This window comes from Gossypium arboreum, chromosome 9 (genome assembly GCF_025698485.1).
Source record: "Gossypium arboreum isolate Shixiya-1 chromosome 9, ASM2569848v2, whole genome shotgun sequence".
Classification (NCBI taxonomy): domain Eukaryota; kingdom Viridiplantae; phylum Streptophyta; class Magnoliopsida; order Malvales; family Malvaceae; genus Gossypium; species Gossypium arboreum.
In genome coordinates, this window is record NC_069078.1 from 70,929,623 (window position 1) to 70,949,876 (window position 20,254).

At 34.8% G+C, this 20,254-nt stretch overlaps 3 protein-coding genes across 3 annotated transcripts; 1 reads left to right on the forward strand and 2 right to left on the reverse strand.

Annotated features, from left to right (window-relative positions):
- The first annotated feature begins 3,381 nt into the window (after window positions 1–3,381).
- LOC108460777 (thioredoxin-like protein Clot) lies at window positions 3,382–4,260 on the forward strand. The gene is made up of 2 exons (XM_017760418.2): window positions 3,382–3,620; window positions 3,815–4,260. Exons 1-2 carry the CDS (start codon window positions 3,476–3,478, stop codon window positions 4,072–4,074), a joined length of 405 nt encoding a protein of 134 aa, XP_017615907.1. The 5' UTR covers window positions 3,382–3,475; the 3' UTR covers window positions 4,075–4,260.
- A 121-nt stretch (window positions 4,261–4,381) lies between these two features.
- Window positions 4,382–6,409, reverse strand: LOC108458665 (disease resistance protein RPM1-like). Its single transcript, XM_053018620.1, has 4 exons — window positions 5,527–6,409; window positions 5,212–5,445; window positions 4,971–5,113; window positions 4,382–4,672 (listed from the first exon to the last, which is right to left on the reverse strand). The coding sequence occupies exons 1-4, from the start codon at window positions 6,407–6,409 to the stop codon at window positions 4,382–4,384; spliced, it is 1,551 nt and encodes a 516-aa protein (XP_052874580.1).
- An 887-nt stretch (window positions 6,410–7,296) lies between these two features.
- On the reverse strand, window positions 7,297–10,208 carry LOC108460776 (probable RNA 3'-terminal phosphate cyclase-like protein). Its single transcript, XM_017760417.2, has 6 exons — window positions 9,849–10,208; window positions 9,609–9,758; window positions 9,112–9,290; window positions 8,862–9,037; window positions 8,563–8,779; window positions 7,297–7,731 (listed from the first exon to the last, which is right to left on the reverse strand). Exons 1-6 carry the CDS (start codon window positions 10,051–10,053, stop codon window positions 7,522–7,524), a joined length of 1,137 nt encoding a protein of 378 aa, XP_017615906.1. The 5' UTR covers window positions 10,054–10,208; the 3' UTR covers window positions 7,297–7,521.
- Window positions 10,209–20,254: the final 10,046 nt, after the last annotated feature.

Here is a 20,254-nt window from a genome sequence, read left to right on the forward strand (position 1 = left end):
TTGTTGAAGTTAAACCCTTAAGGGGTTTTTTCTTGGGAACGACCTTTTTTAGCTTGGTTTGAATCAGAATTTCCAACATCTGAACTTGCCACAAATTAAAATTTGTGACACTATCGAACTTCTCAATGTCAAACCTTTTTGTTGCCATCTTTAAACGGGCTGATATACGAAAAAATTAAACTAGCTTTGATACCACTTGTTGAGGGTCGACCCAATTAAATGACGAACAAGTAAAAATAGCAGAAGAAATTGAGAAATTGAACACACAACTTTAACGTAAAAAAACTCCTCCAAAGAAGATAAAAAATCACGGGTAAAGATAATTTTACTATAATAGCAAAAGAATGAAGAGTACAAAAGATGGAGATAAAAAACTAAATCTCGAAACTCGAAAACAAAGACCCCTCAAAACATAAATAAAAAATTCTCTAATAGTATTATGAGTTTTAATTTTTTAATGGGTATATTTCTTAATGTTGTAAAAAAGTCTATTTATAGGTTAAATTCATAGGTCAAATAAATTATGCTAATAAATGCTAAATATATTATACTAATAAATACTATATCTTCTAGAAAGAAAATATATTTTGTTTAACTTGCTTGCAAGCAATCTCTTAGAACTTGAGTTACACAACTCTAACATGAATGATTTTATTCAACAATTATTCAAATCTCCTATTGGCTAAAGCCCAATCTAGCAATACATAAACAAGTAATTGCAACCCCAACACCCCAATTTGTTAGAATTAAGTGACCCAAATTCTTATTTAAATAAAATACGATGGAAAATAAAATAAAAGTAAAATCCATATAGAACTAGACTTCTTTTATTTTATTTTCCATCGTATTTTATTTAAATAAGAATTTGGGTCACTTAATTCTAACACAAAGTTTAAAGTTTTCTTTGAAATCGACCGGTTATGATACTTGTAGCAATAAGCTTATTACGCAAATTACACCTATGTTTTCGGGTTAGACAAACTTTGTCATTCCCAGCTTTCTACTGTCGATCTTCTCCGTTAATCTCAACCACGGTTTGCTAGAGTCTAGGCTCTATTCGCAAATCAATGAAAGCTATGTAAACTTTCAAAGGTTAGAAACCAAACACAAACTCAATAAAACTTGACTATATTTTTCCAGAATATCGAAGTGTGTATTTGACCTAATTCTTAGTTTCTATTTATAGAGAAGATAACAAGTGTCTCAATCAAACAAGGCGTGATTGAATAATAATATTTTAAAAGGAAAACCGACTCCCACTAGGAAAGTATGCAAAGGGTGAAGACAACTCCTTTCCTAGGATTAGGGTTTGTCACCCCTTCCTTTTAACCAGTCCTAGTTGGGCCTCGTCATGAATTAGATCTAATTTTATGTGTTATCTGGTCTCTAAACCAACTCATATAATTTATCCTACCCAATGAATATATTTTCTATGCCCCAAATATTATTTATTCTTTTAATTAATTAATTAAACTAATTATATTATTTTCTCAACCCAATTCTAATATTGTTAAGGTAATGCTGACTTTATTGTACTAGAATCTATGAGCAAATTAATTTAATTAACTTGTTCTTATGAAACTACGATAACTTAATTAATTTAACTTTCATTTCGAACTTCAATTATTTAATTATAATTTAATTAAATAATAATTCAAAGAAATTAATTTAATTCCTCAATAATTTCTTGCTCATAGTGAGAGAATGCATTATTTAGTCATAGAGTCATTCGACTAAAGTACAATGATTGAACTCTCCAATCTTTTCATTGTATACTATTACTATATCAAGTGTTCATCCAATGACCTTGTGATATGATGTGTTACCTTCATAACACATCCTTAATCTCTTTGGGATAAAAGTCGTTCTCTCAATATGATCTTTTATCTCATAGTAACTATTACATATTCCTTCATGAAAACGTCAATTACTAACATGTAGTAATTAAATCATTCATCTTAGGACAAATGACCCATGGCCACATTACTTTTCTATCCAACATGTAATGTTGATGAGAGGATATCATATACCTTTATTGATCTATGAATTCCATCATTGTAAGTGAAGATATGTCATACGAAAGTTGTATACCTAAAGTATCAGCTTTCGACTCTATTACCAATTGAACTCAAGCTTTTAATTCAGTACGGTATATGAGTCAAGCATACATACTCCATCAATTACTATGGATTGAAGTAAGTCACATTATGAATGCCACAAGTGAATAAGTCCATAAATAAATCTAGATTTTATTCAACTTAGGTCATGTCTGATATACTACAAGTCCAGTTAGTCACATTTATATTTCTATCTTTTGGGAGTCATCCGCTCCAATACCTATGAAAATATCCTAATTGGACATGATAGACGACATAATAGTTTTTTTAATTAATTTGCTTAATGTTGATTAGACTATATACCTTTTTAGATTATCTACTAATATAAGTTGTTTTCTTGCTTTATAATCTGATCACATAATGCAACTTATTATTAGTTAAACATTAGATAATCAATGCGCTAATATTTACTTTTATTTTTCTTTGCGTGCAAAGAGGACATTATACAAAAGATATTAATAATAACGATGGAATTTCACTAAACCAATTTGTTTGAAAGATTACAAGTACATAAAGTACGTAGACGATATCACTATACTAAGGGCACTAAATCCCAGCAGTGACATAAGGATGAATGCATCCAACATCCATGGAGATGGTAATGGTTTTCAAGATTATATATTCGTAATGAAGTGAGGTAAGTGGTGGAACATAATGTGTTAGCTGTGAAATGATGATGAATTTAGTAATATTTATACCCACTTCACTTTATTACCATCCTTATAAATAAGTGGTTTTTTTCTCAGAGTTTGAATCAAAAGAGAAACAATATAATGATTAAAGAGAAGGATGAAAGATTATGGGAAAAAGAGAGATACTGATGAAAAAAAAGAAAATTAGAGGTGGTAGGGAAAATGAAAACTAAAATACAGTGAAAAGTGATAAAATTATGCTAAGATTTCATTTTTATTATATTTTTATCAATGATCTATAAATTAAAAATTCAAATTAATTTTAAGTTTGTTTATTTTTCTTTAAAGTGCTTTTTTAAAAAAAATAATTAGAATTTTATATTATTGAACCTCTTGAATAAGGAAACGTTATTTTGATTGGTTCCACCACTTGTGTAGGATTTTAGGGGAAAAAAACAGGCTTTGGAAAGATCTGTGACCATTCCTTAATTGCGCCCTACTTATACACACGTCACACAACTAATATTAAATAGTCAAGAAATGGGCCAATTCAACCAACCAAGGGCAGAGGCCTTTTTCTGTTACATGTCTACAGCGTAGCCCATTAAAAGGCTGGGCCTGAAGAAAGCACAAGTTTTTCAACATTCTTTCTTTTTCCAACCATATCTCTCTTCCCACTTGAATCTCACAGTTTTGGGGAGAAAGAAACAGTGGAAGCTAAAAAGAATGCCGATGAAAGTAGTGGATTCAACGGTTTCAAGCTTTGGCGGTATGTTTGAGAAATTCAGATCAGATGCACCCAACTACAAAGCCAGTTTCATCCTTTTCTTGGCCGATAAAGACCCCTCTACCTATCTTAGTTGGTGTCCTGGTACTTTTCTTCCTCTTTTTGGTTATTAATTCGTCTCTCTTCATGTGTGCAAGTCTTGAGTTAATAGATGATGTGTTTTTTTATCACCCCCCCAAACAAAATCCCCATCGCCTCTTAACCTCAAAATAAGGTAGGTTTTAGTCGAGGATTGATTTCTAAGATTGTTTACTAGTATCGTTTGTTTTTGCGTTTAGACTGTGTAAGAGCTGAACCCGTGATATACAAGAAATTGGAAGCATCGCCAGAGGATGTGACACTGCTGAGAGCATATGTGGGTGACAGGCCAACATGGAGGAATCCACAGCATCCTTGGCGGCTTGACTCAACATTCAAGCTAACTGGAGTCCCAACTCTGCTTCTTTGGGATTCCAACAATCAAGCCATCAAAGCTCGTTTAGAGGACCATGAAGCACACCTTGAACACAAAATTGATGCGCTTCTCTCCTCCAAATAAAACCAACCTACTACTTTCAACTATTGAATTTTCTATATTGCTTCAGATTTAGAATAAGATTGTCATCCATACCTCATTTCTGTACGAAATGGAACATTCTTACGTATTAGTAATGCCTTGTAGTCCTTTATGATGTGCACTAGACATTGGTGAACTCAATGAGTACCATTTATTTTCTGGATATAATGGAATTACAATGATAACAATATATTATGTCATGATACCAATCTTTAAGAATAAAACGCAGTCACTATTATTGATTAGTAAAACAGACGGGTACCTGGAATTGTAGGAGGCAGCTTCTTCATCAGTTCTGGTGAGTAAGATGTGTGGTGTAGATGGGAGCAGTTTCCTTTTCCGCATATGCTCTCCACCAATTCATTCGAACATCTGTATGACAATCGAATCGGCTCCTTGCATTTGAAGATTTTGAGTCCTTGAGCCCAGGCATCACCCTAGTCTCTATCACAATCTCTTTCTGCTGAGGGAATTGGCGTAAATTTAAATATTGAAGCTTTTTGAACCCTTCAACCAAACACAGTCGCTCTTCTACAAATGCGTTATTGGAAAGATTAAGTTTCAACAAATTAGGCAATGCCTGTAGGTGAGAAACTGCATCTTCCCCCACTTAAGTAAACTGCAGTGGCAAGAATTTGAGTTTGAGCAGGGTGTTAAACCAATGTGGAACTTTCCCCAATTTCCCATCTAGTGTCAGCTTCTCAAGGTATGGACTATGGAGGAGCTGATGAAAGTGCCTCCAGCTTTATTGTAGCCTGTGTCGGACCCAACCATAAGTTGCGAAGGCATTCCATTCCTTGTTAATTGTTCCATTTCTTTAAGTAACACGGCGCTTGTTACTCTCAGTAGCGATACAACTTGCAAACTCTTTATCATACAAATATTTGGGGTACAACTATGCTCCAAATTTCCTCAAGGAAATATTTCAGTTCTCTCTTTGTCAAGTAGGAAGCGTTTAGTTGCCTCAAATTTTGCAGCTTCACAATTTCATTCGGAAGCTTCTCAATTTTGGGAGTAAAGACTGCAAGTTAAAAAGTTTACCTATGGACTTTGGGAGCACCTTCCCTTGAGTTCTTGACAAGTTGAGATATCTTAAATTTAATAAATGTCCAAACTCACTGGGTAGTTCATCGATTGGAGCATCTTCTAAATCCAGCACTCTTAACAATTTTAAACCAGATGGCAATTCATTGAATTTACAAGTTTCATCAACAACAAAAATGATCAAGGAACGAAGTTGTGATGTACCATTTCCTGTCTTTATTTCTTTATCCTTCACTTGGATTGAGCAGCGATGATTTCCTCTTTGTTCTTCTCCTTTTTCTCCATCGCATGCAGCAAGAAAACTTTCTTCTTTTGATATCGAAAGTGCAAAATCTCATATAAGATCGTGCATTTTAAATGACCAAGGCATTCCAAACTCATTTCTAAAACTTCGGCTAATAAGTTCCATTATATAGCTTTTAGCAACTGCTTCTGGTAGTATGTCGTTACCCATTTCTAAAACTCCTGCCATCCATAGTCTACTAATTCTATTTCGCCTAATCTCATAATCTTCTGGTAAAAGGGAGTACAAGGAGAAATGTTTGAGTTGGAAAGGCGGATTATGGTAAGTAAGCAGTAAGATAGTTCTCATTAGTTCAAGTGAAGGGTTGTTGCTTAGCTCCCAAGCCAAATTATCACGCACTCTCTTCCATTCGGATATCGACTTCTTTGAAGACTTCATACCACCTAGAGTCGCAATAGCCAACGGCAGGCCTTCACATTTTTCAACTAGGTTTCTTGCCAATGAATCAAGATGCGACTGACACCATCCTAGCTCGTTTGGGAAAGCTTTCTTACAGAAAAATTCCCAAGCATCATTATCTCTGAGGGGTAGAATTCGGTGCACATAACTTACAAACGTAGGTTGAAGAGGTGCTACATCTTCTCTTCGAGTAGTAACCATGACCCTGCTTCCGCACATACCTTCAGGAAATGCAATACTGATCTCCTGCCAGAATTGATGCTCCACACCTCGTCTAAGACAACAAGGCACCTTCTTGACTGCAAGAACTGCACAAGTCTCCAATAATGCTCTATAGGTCATGGTATCAACATGCATCGGAACTTCTTCATTTTTCTGTTTGTAGATATCTTTTACCATGGATCTAAACAACTCTTCAATTGCATATTGTTGGGAGACAGTGATCCAAGAGCAAAATTCAAAATGCTGTTTAACACTTTGTTTGTTGAAAGTGTTGGCAACAAGGGTAGTCTTTCCTGAACCACCCATGCCAACCACAGAAATGATGGTCCGCTGGGGTTCTTCAGCCATTAGCCCTCTTAGTAACTCATATTGTGCTTTTTTTTATTCCAACAAGATCGCCATCTTTAATGAAAAGTGATGACTTGCTAAGTCTGTTCTTCCAATTAGGATCATTGGGAGAAGAAGTACCCTTCTTCCAGTTGTTGAATACCAAATTGATGGGCTCTCTCAGTGATGTTTTTCATCCTTTGGTTGATGTCTTGCAACTTGGCTTCTACTTCATGCCTCACATACTAATCCTTGGGGGAAATGAAGACTTAATTGGAAGAAACTTTTACAATTGTACCTTTTGCCATTGGTACCACGCCATTGTTGTCAGTTATTCTCATGGTAGGGGAATTCATCAATGATGTCTTGAACTTCACATGCTAGCTCCCGCACGTTTTTCACCCAAAACATCTGGATTTGATTTTAGTCCCTGCTCTATCAGCATCCAGGAGAAAGACTCTCATGCTTTCTAGTAGACGATTCATTTCTCGGATTTTGTCAGGAATTCGCGATAAAGAAGATGCTTCATTCAATAAGAGTAACAAGAGTTTGCCTATTACAAGATCAGCAGAGCTTAAACTCATTTTTTTTACTGATTGTAATCAAATCAAAAATTTCAATCTTATTGTCTTTTGGTTATAAGGTTAGGACAGAAAGGCCCTCAAGGAGAAAGGAAGGCATGCCTTCGGAGATTCTTAGGTTGCTAATACTGCAAGATAGGGATTATGAAGCGTACAAGATAGGGATCATGATACCATTCCGTTAATGGCGATTGATTCAAACAGAAAATCGTTGCTTGGCTCCTTTACCAATAGAAAGACTGTTTTCTCGATTTTTAAGCGGCTGGTAATACAAGATAAGGATCAGACAATTAAGAAGCTAGAAAACGTTCAAGTTCAGAAACAGACTTTAGGCCATGAAAAACATTCCGTTAATGGTGATTGAGTCTTGCTCTGTTTCCGTTTGGATGAAGAGAATATTACTTTGCTTGTTGCCTTTTTTCAAAATCAATTACCATTACAAAATTTTGTTTCAAATAAATGTCCTTAAATTGACTAGCTCAATGTCATCAAGTACATAATTTGCCATTAATCTACTCATAGCTCTCTGCGATACAATGCTACACAATGCCATTAGGTCGTCTTTCTGGACAGGTTCTTCATCCCAGAACCCCAACATTTAAGGATTACCGTCCCTGTGGATGGATCTGGCTTTATCACAAATTGAACATCTAGAAAATCTCTGATTTCTCTCAATGTTTCTATTCCATATGGAGAGAGCTTTCCCACTCGAACCTTTGAAACATCCTTCGGACAAAGAGCGCAAAGAAGGAATAACAAACCCTACAAAACCAAACAATAGGCTACACTGTTAAGTAACAAAAGACACTTACCCAAACTTCAAATTCTAGCTTTACAACCGTCCCAATATAATGCATTACAATGAGTAGCTTATGAGTTTCATCTTTGTTTAGAATATAAGGAGGTTATTCCCATATTATAAGATTTTCAGTTTCAGATGGGCTTTGATAAGATGCCTCATGGTAAAGCTTAGATGTCAAACCAAGGGAAAAAACTAGTCCTTTTGTATGATAAGTCTTACCACCCTAAAAAATAATTAAATTATCGAACACATTTTATTTTCCTGGCCAGTTAAAATACTTCTATTTCCTGAAAGAAGAAAAAAGGAAAAGATAAAAGAAACAAAGAACATCAAAAGCAGAACCACCAGAACTCAACCAATATGAAGTATGAATACATGGCCATATTGTTATTACAGTGGAAGATCAATACAAGGAATAAATAAATAAAAAGGAATGGCATGCAAAAATGCAACCTAAAGGGCTAAACCAGTAGCAAGATCAGAAAATTAGTAGAGGGAGAAATTTTTCAATAGATTCAAAGGCAGTTTGTGGAATTAATGCAAATACTGATCATCTTCTTTGCTTCATACTTAAAAGCCTTCACTTTACCCCAACGAAAATTAAGAGTTTTACTGAGCATAATATTCTGAACAACAGACCTCACATTTAATTTAAAATTTATCCTAGTCACAGCATATAAGTACAATATTATATGATGTGGACAAAGAGAAATCAAAATAAAGAAACAGAATTAGAATAATGAAATCGGACAAGTGGCAGGCCAATGGAATAGAGTACATAGAAGTAATACCTGGTGAGTTGAATCCACCACTCCACCTTTCTCAATCTCTTCAAGAAGAACAGAAGCCAGTTTCTCACCAACATCAGCTGCAGGTATCAACTCTTTTTTTCCCTCATCTTCAATATCTTCTTCTTCATCCCCTCGTGGATAAGAAACTGTAGTATCCGCAGAGATGCAGCAGCCAGAAGTAGTTTCAGCAACTAGTGAAATTCCATATCCAGGCGAGCTGCATTTAGGGGGAAAAAGGAATTTGAAATTTCCTGGCTATGATAAAAAATGAAATTCCAAAATATATACAGTAACCGTACTTTCCAGCCTCTATGCGTTTTCTATAATCACTAGCGATGTAAACATCAGGAAGCAAACGATTAAAAATTCCACGAGCCGCATATATCATCTCATTTCCAAGCTGAACGCTCACTCTGGTAGTGAAAGCTTCCCCTCTAATTCTCTTAACCATTCCTTCGTCAGTCCACATGGTTGCCTGTAGCAGAAAGTGTTAGAAATTCACATAAATTCACATAAAAAAATGAAGTATGTTAGATTAAAAAAACTCACTGTTAGGTGCTGAACAGTAGGAATTGTCAAATGAACTTCACCACCACCATGAGGTGAGACTCCCCGACTCTTTATTTCCAACTTTAATCCTTCTGAAGGAACCCCAAAATGCCTCAACAAGGGAAAGGTGGTGGAACGGAAAGTATCAACAGATGGATCCTTAGAATCATTTGTAATCCCTGAAAATAATCAAAAGTAGTCTAATCATATCCATCAACTCCCCTATTCTATAAATTTGACCTATGACACTTGTTTTCCCACATCAACGTTGAAACATTGTTGCAACACATACAATTCTATAAGACCCCCGAATGCAATAGTTTTCACATATTACCATTAACTCAACCTCCTGATTGTAAGTTATTATACATTGCAAAATAATAAGTGACTTTCTAGCCATGCTAACATATTACAAAAGAGCATCTTAACTGACAATCAAAGGAATGTAACCACAGAAGAAGTAAAAAAATTGGAATTCTAGCAAAAAAAGGGATTACCTTTGAGGATTATAACTAAGGTTTTCCTAGCAAATAAACCAAGCAAGATCAAAGGCTCCAAAAAATACCCAATTGCTCTACTAAAACCACAATCATGCACCAGATGACTCCCTCCAACTATAATCCCAGGCTTGTACTTCAATTTTGTACCTATCAAAGAGCACCAACAACTTTTAAGTAACTTGTTATTAAGTTCAATTCAAAAGCTTATAGCTCAGAGGGAAAAAAAAGGGGTATTACCAGTTTCATTGATTTCAATTAGGCAGTCATCGGTGAGCTTTTCAAAGAGACGAAGGAGGGAAATCTCGTGCGGGCGGAGACCAGGTAAGGTGTCGTCGGCGTGGATGTCTTCTATGAGAACCGGAGTTGATTTTAATGTTGCTAAGAGTAGCCTTTGCCTCATGTTTTGACTTCCCTTTAGTCTCTTATACGTTATTTTCCCCATTCTTTCCCCTTCTTCTTCACGTTACCCTGTAGAGAGGGAGACAAGACGGAGGCTTGAGTTGAAACGAAAAGATTTTGCCCGGAAAGAAGAGATTGAAGGGTTCTGTTCCTAATTAATACTTTCACTAAAACCCTAAAGCTAAAATCTTGACTGATTGGGTAAAAAAAGTGGGTCCGGGTTAGATATTTTAACTTTTTATAATACCTGAATCCCGATTAGCATAAGAGGATATTTTTAGCCCAATCAGCGACGTTTTTAATGATTTTAAAGTAAGGTAAAATTAAATATTTAAATAGCTCTTTTAGGTATTAAAATAAAAATAGATGGTTTTTAATTTAAAATATTATAATTTATTTAAAATTTACATTACAATACCTTATTTATGTTTATATTATTAATTTTTTTGCATATGTTTGTACTTGTATTTTTTCATTCAAAGTACCACAAATTTGTATATATTACATGTTAATAATTCATTTTAAGTAAATTTTACGTGGTTGTATACTTGTCTTGTGCTTTTGTTATTCTTTCATTCATCATATTTTGCTTAATTTTTCATAATGATTCAATTTATAAAATAATTTATGGTTTGGTGTCATATTTTATTTTATTTTTATTTTATATAATTAATCATAGTGATTCAATTTAAAGAAAAAGATAACCATATTTATTAACATTTGACCATGTAGTAAGCTAGATAAACTCCTTGGACTTTGAGATCACAGTTAAGGGTATAAAAATTCATAGCTCTAGGTAAAAAAAAAAAAAAAAAAATCTCTCTCTTTCTTACTACACCATTCTACCTCAACCTCCTCTCCTAATTCTCTTCTAATTTCTCTAAAAGTTGTCTCCGATAGCTTTTTGCTTTGCTCCAAGTGAGGTAAAGCACCTATCCTCATCTCCTCCTCCTCCTCCCAGCTTGATTAACCCATCAAGAATATTGTATTCATATTATATTTTTATATGTCTAAATTTTTTTAAATATTTATGTGTTAGTAACTAATTTTATGTTGATTTTGATACAATCTGTGTATCTATGTTACATTCATGTAATTTTTGTACAATTTCATATTTCATTATATATTTTCCATATTATTTTGATTCAATTTTAACTCTAAATCCATTTACTTGAAAATCAAATCATTACCTTATATGTAGGTATTAATATACTATTTGGTACTTAAATGATGTTAAACATTAAAGATTTAATGTGATTATGATTATGTATTGATTGAATAAAATGGTTAGTTAATGATTTGAATAGAGTTATTAGTAATTAATTTTTGAAAAATATTTAAATACGATTAACATTTCATAGAATACAAATAGTGGTGATAGGTATCATGCGGGTTATGCTTTGCACCCAATAGTATCATTTGCGTGTGAGTGATTACCATTAGCGCTTTGTGCCATGTAGCATCAAAGAGTTTGGTTGAAACTGTTATCTATGAGTTTATTAAAATATAAAATAGTAAAGAGAATAGAAAAAGAATTGTAATAAAAGACTTAAATCGTACTAAATATGTCGAATGGATTATATCCATAAAATGATATTAGTATTATAATAAAAATAGTGAAACGACCACAGCGCAAGAGAAGTGGATACCCGACCGTAGGGAAAAGAGATATATTTGTCGTATTGTAATTCATGACTAATATGGCTATGAAACATAGTTAATGTCTTAAGCTAAAGGTCCTAAGAATGTGAGATGTTTATAATTTACTAAAGGTAATAGTTGTTAGATTTGCTATAATTAAAGCTAAGGAGTTATAGATTCTCATGGCCGGTAGTAAAAAATGGGATATAGTAAATGAATTAAATATGGTAAAAGCTTTAAAGCATTAAAATATTCAAAAAAAAAATTACTTATAACAGTATTATAGATTTGGTAAATGAGGCTAAGCATTAGTTGCATACCGATAAAAGCATGAAACTTTATCTATAAGTAAGAAAATAGTTAATGGTAAGAAAAGATAATTAATTAAGTTGATAAACAAAAAGAATTAATGATTTCCCTACTTTCATAAAATTTAGATCCCTTAAACCAGTTCTTGAAGCTCTTTAGCTTTATTTCTTAACTTTTACGTATACGGAAATGTTAAGAATTTTACTCGCTTATTGTTTTCCTTACTTTTCTAGCTTCATCCTTATGAAGTTTGCTCCATGCATACCCTTTCATGATTGCTCCTTCTTTGAGCTACCAAAGAGGATGAAGAACGGAAGAAATTGAGACAAGGTTAGGAAGAAAATCATCCCGAGAGCTATCTCCCAACTATTTATAACACTTCCCGTACTTCTTCCAACCTCATGAGAGTTGTGCATCACTAATTATTATGCCTCCTACTAAGGAATCGGTTGGTTCCACCCTAACCGAACCAGAATTGAATCTCAACCATGTCCAATTCAGTTTTCGGCTTTCTTTTTTCTTCCAATATAGGTTGCTAGCTTGCAGTTTCTTTCAATTTATTCCCTTGTTCGTTCTTAATTTTGAGTTATTAGAAATTCAAGTGTTACACTAGGAATACAAAGTCTTGCATTTGTTTTTCTGTGTTGCGACTCAAGAAGCTTGTGTCACACTCGAGTATCGTTCCTAAGGCTTTTGGGCTTAAAAATACACATCCTGCACATTCAAATAAGCTAATTAAATCTTCCAATATAAAAATCTATATGTAAATGCACTTAATGCCTAATGGTTTACGTACGACTTTTGGTTAAATATTATATCTTATAATGGAATAAACGTACCTTGAAATGGTAACAATTTTGTAAATATATATGAAATTGGTGAAATAGGTAATTGTGTAAATGATTTAATTGATTTGCATCAGGTAAATGGTATGAAATGTTAAGGTATTGGCCTAGTATTGTATAATGTAACAGCCCGTTTTTGGGTCAAATCGGAACAGTGGTTTTGGAACCACAAATTCGAAATAGAAATATTTATTTTATTATTTCTTTAAGGTCTACAGCATGATAGAATAATTGTGTGAAAATTTTATTAAGAAATTTTATCGATTGAGTGCTCAATTTGACTAGAAGGACTAAATTGCAATAGGTGCAAAATTTGAGTTCTATAGGTTAAAGGTAGTAAATTGTTATGAATTTTTAATTAGAGGTCCTTAAATGGCAATTAGACCATTAGGGTGAACAAAAATGGGCATGAAGTAAGTGAGTTTACAAAGTTTAAGTGAAGGGTAATTTGGTAAATAAAGAAAAATTAACTAATTAAAATATGTCCATATTCTTTAATTTAGTTCCCTTAACCGAATTTTTGAGGAGAAGACATAACTAGAGTTTGGCCAACTTTCAAGCTCGATTGTAAGTCTGTTCTTGTCATGTTTTTAATGATTTCTATATTTTTGATATCGTGGTAACTTGATCTAACTATTTCAAGGACTAATTTGAAAGAAAGTTAAAGCTTAAAATTTTACCCATGTTGGATGTGCTTGTATTTTGATGTTTTATGATAGAAAATGCATGTTTGTTGTTAGATAAACAATATTTGTAAAGTGATTTTCGATAAAAAAGACGAATAAGGACTTATTTGTAAAAGGTTATAAAATGTGTAGAAAAGTATGAATAAATGAAAAATGTGGGTTGTTATGTGTACAAGTAATATTCGGCTAGGCTTGGGTTGTAATGAAATTGAATGAAATTCATTTTACGAGCCTAGAGACTAAATTGTAAAATGTTGAAATGTTAAGGGTAAAAATGTAATTTTTGCCATAATGTGTTTTTGGGCTACATTGAATAATGTGATCATTAAATAAGTTAAATTTGACATTATAGATTAAGAAAAATAAAGTTTGGATTAGGGTGATCGTAGGCCAAGCCGAGCCTAGACAAAATTTTAGGCCCGTTTTCTAGGCCCGGGCCCGGTCTCGGCCCGGCCCGAAATATAGGGCTGAAAATTTATCCAAGCCAGGCCCAAAAAAATTGCTAAGCTCGAGCCCAGCCTAGCCCATATTAATTTTTTTAGCTTATTTCATTAAATAAAAAATTTAAAATATAATAAATCAAATATTAAAACAAGAAACAAATAAAAAATGAGACTAAAATAATTCTTAAAACAATACACAAATTGAAAATATAATAAAAAGTGGTTATATTAAAATTGAAAATAAAAAAGTAAATATGATTAAAAAAATTATTTAGTATATAATTTGGGCCGGGCCTGAGCCAAAAAAGTTTTACCCAAGGCCCGGCCCGTTTTCTAAACGAGTCTCTTTTTTTGCCTAAACCCATATTTCGGGCCTATATTTTTACCTAAACCCTCATATTTTTCATGCGGGCCTTCGGGCCAGGCCAGGTATCCCAACCCATGATCACTTCTAGTTCGGATCTAGATCGAGGGAAAAATAAAATAATTAACGAATAGATCCCTTTTGTCGTTTTTGCATTCGAGGTAAGTTCATATGTAAATAAACCTTATTATAATTGTATTTTAAATGCCTTAATTATGCATGAATTGTGTAAATGACTCTACGGACACGTTCGAAGACGTTTTGACAAGCGAGAAATCTCAATCGAACCTTAGGAATAGATTAAGATACAAGTGACTTGTCACTAGAGTATTATGTTATGTGATCTAGGTGCTAGTCCTGTACATCCTACCGGTGGCTGAGTATATCGGCATATGTTACGGTTACTTGACAGCTTGTGTGAGCAGCACCGCGTAGCTACGCCTTGACTGACAACTTGTGTGAGCAGGTCCATTGATAGCTCGAGAGCGAGCATATATGTTATGAGATAGAGGTAGCAATGGCTACATATGTGACACCTTGTGTGTAAGTTTTCCCTTGTATCCGATATTATTATTCCGAGTGGTTCATTGGGTATGTCAACGATGATAATAAGTATGAAATTCTTTCGAGATGGTACAGGTATGTACATAAAGCATATGATTATTAAGTTCGTGAAATGATGATTTCAAGGTAAGTTTGTGATGGAATGAATTATGGTTATGAGATTGTGGTAAATTACATCATCTTATATTATATTACTTGAATGTTTAATATATGGTAAGATTTGCTTATTACTTTCATACGAGCTTACTAAGCTATATAGCTTATTCGGTTTTATTTTTCCATGTTTTATAGTGTTACCAAGCTAGCTCGAATTGGAATCGTCGGAGATCGCATCACACTATCAAACTGTCTTTTTAGGGTATCGATGGTTTTAAACATTTTGAGTATATAGCATGTATAAGGACTTGGTCATTTTTATATTTTTGTCATTATGAATTTGGCCAAATGCGTTGGCTTATATTTGTTTAAGGTGATTTGGTATTTAGCCATGTAATTAGCTTATTTTGGCTAAAATGGTTGTAAGCCTATTTATATAAGTATATGTGTCAATGCCTTTTGTCTATGTGTTTTGTAATGGTTCGCTATATGCTTATTTATGGCTATGTAGCTTTGTTGTTAAATGATTGAGTAGGTTCATTGGTATGCTAGAAGATTTATATGATACAATGCATATTAATGGTAGCCATATTGAAGCTTGTAGAATGTAAGTTTGGTATGATTTGGTTTGGTAAAATATGATGTTGTAAGTATGTTAAGTATTGAAATGACATGTTTTAGCCTTGATTGAGGATGTTTTGGGTTGTCTAAGTATGCTATGATTTGTGTCATTTGATGTCGAGTATGTGTGTGCAAATAAGGGTGGCAAATTGGCGTGGTAGATAGCCTTTATCTTTGTCCACACGGTGTGTGTCTAGACCGTGTGTAACACACGGCCTACCCCATGGGCATGTGTTTCGACCATGTGTCCCCCGCACCTTAATTTTGAGAAACAAAATGCTTAGAATTGAGCACACAGGCGTGTGTCTTAGCCGTGTGAGAGACACAGCCCTGGACATGGACGTGTGTCCTGGCAGTGTGAAGTCTGCACCTATTTTATGAAAATTAATTTATCACACGGCCTAGCACACAGACGTGTGAGTTGGCCGTGTGACTTCAATTTGTTCATGCTTTGCAAAACAGAAAGTTACACGGGTTAGGGATACGGGTGTGTGTGACCACACGGCTTACCCATACGAGCGTGTCCCAAACCACACTGGTGTGTGACCCCTGTACATGACAAAAGTTTTCTAAGTTTTGTAAAAATTTCCAAGGTTCTCGATTTATTCCCAAACCACTTCTAAAGCATAATTTGGGCCTCGTAGGCTCATATTAGGGACTTTGTGACTGAATGTAAATGGTTTTAAATTTGGTTGAAACTTATGACTCAGAATTGTATGATTGTTTGCGATATAAGTTCGATAATGCCTCGTAACCCTGTTCTGACGTCGAATACGGGTGAGGGGTGTTATATTTAGTGGTATCAGAGCTACGGTTTAATTGATTCTCGGACTAACTTAGCGTGTATGAGAGTCTAACTATACATGCCATATATAAATTGTGATAATGTGACGACTACTAACAATTTAAAATTGTGCTTTCATATAGTAAATAACTCTCGACCGAGATGTAGTTGATGATGATGAAAGTAATGCGTCGGCTCCCGCCTAAGGGGCAGCGCCATCTGAAAGTATACCAGTAACGGTTAATCAAGGAGGAAAGGTTAGAGAAGCTTTCTTCCAAAGGATGAATGAGTGGTTTGCCGAGTTTGTTCGAATAAATCCGACTGCCCAACATCCTCCACCCCCATCTAACCCTCAACCGATTCCCGTAGCTCCTCAAGGTGTGGAATTATTAAGATTGAACAAGCCTCTAGTTGATAAGATTAAAAAACAAGGGGTTGAAGAATTTAGAGCTAATGTTGACGATGATCCCGAGAGAGCAGAGTTTTGGCTTGAGAACTCTATCAGTGTATTTGATGAGCTTTCTTGCACACCAGACGAATGCTTGAAATGTGCTATATCACTTCTGAGGGACTCAACATATCAATGGTGGAATACTCTTGTATCCGTGGTACCGAGAGAAAGAGTTACTTGGGAATTCTTTTAAGATGAGTTCAGAAAAAAATATATCAGTCAATGGTGATCAGAAACGCAAAGAGTTTTTAGAGCTGAAACAAAGCTGTATGTCTGTGACTGAATATGAGCGAGAGTTTGTTATGCTCAGTAAGTATGCTCGGGAATGTATTTCTACCGAGGCCATCATGTGAAAAAGATTCGAAGATGGGTTGAACGAGGATATCAAATTGCTAGTAGGGATTCTAGAGTTGAAAGAATTCGCGGTGCTAGTTGACAGAGTTTGCAAAGTCGGATAGTTGGGCAAGGAGAAGAGAAAAGCCAAAATTGAGGCTAGAGATTTGAGAAAAAGATCGATGAATAATTCATTTCAATTTTTGTCAAAGAAATCGAGGGATTTGTATACTCGTTCGAATGTTTCAGCTGGGTATCCCAACAGAGATCGCGGGAAGCAATATTCGGGTTCGAAGGCTCAAACTACGTCGATAGCTAGCGTTGGTAATGCTAGGTTTAATAGACCTGAATGTCAACACTGTGGTAAACAACATCTCGGTGAATGTAGAATGAATAACCGGGCTTGCTTTAAATGTGTCTCCCTAGATCACTTCATTCGAGATTACCCTGAAATGACTGAAAAAGATAATTTTCAGAATGTAAGATCAAGCAACACTGCCACTAGAGGGAGGCCACCAAGAAATACGAGAAATGGGACCACTAGCAAAGGTGTAACGAAAGATTCAACTGCGAGATCAGAGGTCAGAGCACGTACTAGAGCCTACGCTATTCGCGCTCACGAAGATACGTCATCCCCTAATGTTATCACTGGTACATTTTCTCTCTATGATACTAATGTAATTGTATTGAATGATCCTGGATTGACTCATTCTTATATTTGAATGAATTTGGTATCTAGAAAGAATTTTCCTGTTGAGTCTACTAAGTATGTGATTAAAGTGTCGAACCCCTTAGGCAAATATGTTTTAGTTGATAAAGTTTGCAAGAGTTGTCCTTTAATAATTCGGGGCCACTGTTTTCTGGCTGACTTAATGATTTTACCGTTTGATGAGTTCGATGTAATTCTTGGAATGGATTGGTTGACTCTACATGATGTCATAGTGAATTGTAGACGAAAGATTATTGAATTGAAATGTCAAGATAATGAAACTCTTCGGATTGAATCGGATGAGTCGGGTGAGTTTCCTATTGTGATTTCGTCGATGTCGGCTCAGAGGTATGTAAAAAAAGGGTTGTCAAGCTTATCTTGCGATGTACTGAATACAAAAGTGTCTGAATTGAAGATCGAATCTATGCCGGTAGTTTGTGAATACCCAGATGTATTTCCAGAAGAGTTACTTGGATTACCACCAATCGGAAAGGTCGAGTTTACTATTAATTTAGTACTGGGAGCTTTACCGATATCGATAGCTCTGTATAGAATGGCTCTGACCGAATTGAAAGAATTGAAGTCTCAGTTGCAAGAGTTGACAGATAAGGGTTTTGCGAGACCGAGTTTTTCACCTGGGATGCACTGGTGCTATTCGTCAAGAAGAAAGACAGATCCATGATGCTTTGTATTGATTATCGTCAGCTTAACAAGGTTACAATAAAGAACAAGTATAGTTTATTGAGAATTAATGATCTGTTTGACCAGTTGAAAGGGGCAATAGTGTTCTCGAAGATAGATTTGAGATTTGGTTATTATCAGCTGAGAGTTAAGGATTCAGATGTGCTGAAAATTACGTTCAGAATGAGGTACGAGCATTATGAATTTCATGTTATACCTTTTGGATTAACAAATGCTCCTGCAGTTTTTATGGACTTGATGAATTAAACTTTAGACTATATTTAGATCAGCCTGAACATGCTAGGCATTTAAGAATTGTATTGCAAACCTTGAGAGACAAACAATTATTTGCTAAATTCAGCAAAAGTGAGTTTTGGCTCCGAGAAGTCGGATTTCTGGGACACATTGTTTCAGTAGAAGGTATACGGGTTGATCCAAGTAAGATTTTGGCAGTTGTTGATTGGAAACCACCGAGAAAAGTATCCAAAGTTTGAAGTTTTTGGACTTAGCCGGTTATTATTGACGTTTCATTAAGGGATTTTCAATGATTGCTACACCTATGACTACATTATTACAAAAGGATGTGAAATTCGAGTGGTCTGAGAAATATTAACAGAGTTTTGATCTGTTGAAAGCTTTGTTGACTGAGGTACCAGTGTTATTGCAACATGAGTCGGGAAAAGAGTTTGTGATTTTTAGCGACGTATCATTGAACAATTTAGGTTGTGTGTTGATACAAGAGGGTAAAGTGATAGCTTATGCCTTGAGACAGTTGAAACTGCACGAAAAGAATTATCCGACTCATGACTTGAAACTAGCCACTATTGTGTTCGCTTTAAAATTTTAGAGTGTCACATCTTTACCGATCACCAAAGTTTAAAGTATTTAATGACTTAGAAAGATTTGAATTTGCGACAATGGAGAAGGCTTGAACTATTGAAAGATTATGAGTTAGTGATCAATTATCACCCGGGAAAGCGAACGTAGTCGTAAACACTTTAAGTAGAAAATCCTTATTTGCGTTGAAGGCGATGAATACGCGGTTAACCTTATCTGATGATGGATCATTCTTGTCCGAGTTGAGAGCTAGACTGGTATTTCTTCAGCAAATTTGTGAAGCTCAGAAAGGTGATAATGAGTTGCAAGCTAAAAGAGTTCAATGCAAATCGAATAGTGATTCAGAATATCAGATTGGATCCGATGATTGTTTGAGGTAGGATTTGTGTATCGAGAGATACTGAATTGATTCAGAAAATTCTTCATGAGACACATAATGGTTGTCTATCTGTTCATCCTGAAAGTACAAAGATGTATAATGATTTGAAGAAATTGTATTGGTGGTTAGGCATGAAACGAGACACTTCAGAGTTTGTAACAAGATGCTTGACTTGTCAACAAGTGAAAGCCAAACATCAAGTGTCTTCGGGTTTACTTCAGCCTGTGATAATACCCGAGTGGCAGTGGGATATATTTACGATAGATTTTGTATCGGGGTTACCACTGACTCTGAAGAAGAAAGATGTTGTTTGGGTCATTGTTGATAGATTAACGAAATCGGCTCATTTTATTCTAGTACGTACCGATTATTCACTTGATAAACTAGTTAAATTGTACATTACAGAGATTGTTAGATTGCACGGGTGCTTACTTCTATTATTTCAAATAGAGATCTGAGGTTTACATCGAGATTTTGGAAGAAATTGCAATAAGCGTTGGG

What these genes read in the sequence shown, in the direction of transcription:
- LOC108460777 (XM_017760418.2), top strand. Translation starts at nt 3,476, where the DNA reads ATGCCGATGAAAGTAGTGGATTCAACGGTTTCAAGCTTTGGCGGTATG. An exon ending in CTATCTTAGTTGGTGTCCTG is followed by an intron (nt 3,621 to 3,814) that starts GTACTTTTCTTC and finishes TTTTGCGTTTAG; the next exon opens with ACTGTGTAAGAGCTGAACCC.
- LOC108458665 (XM_053018620.1), bottom strand. Translation starts at nt 6,409, where the DNA reads ATGGCTGAAGAACCCCAGCGGACCATCATTTCTGTGGTTGGCATGGGT. An exon ending in AATGGAACTTATTAGCCGAA is followed by an intron (nt 5,446 to 5,526) that starts GTTTTAGAAATG and finishes CGATATCAAAAG; the next exon opens with AAGAAAGTTTTCTTGCTGCA. An exon ending in TCCAATCGATGAACTACCCA is followed by an intron (nt 5,114 to 5,211) that starts GTGAGTTTGGAC and finishes TTTAACTTGCAG; the next exon opens with TCTTTACTCCCAAAATTGAG.
- LOC108460776 (XM_017760417.2), bottom strand. Translation starts at nt 10,053, where the DNA reads ATGGGGAAAATAACGTATAAGAGACTAAAGGGAAGTCAAAACATGAGG. An exon ending in CTTAGTTATAATCCTCAAAG is followed by an intron (nt 9,291 to 9,608) that starts GTAATCCCTTTT and finishes GATTATTTTCAG; the next exon opens with GGATTACAAATGATTCTAAG. An exon ending in TGGTGGATTCAACTCACCAG is followed by an intron (nt 7,732 to 8,562) that starts GTATTACTTCTA and finishes TTGGTTTTGTAG; the next exon opens with GGTTTGTTATTCCTTCTTTG.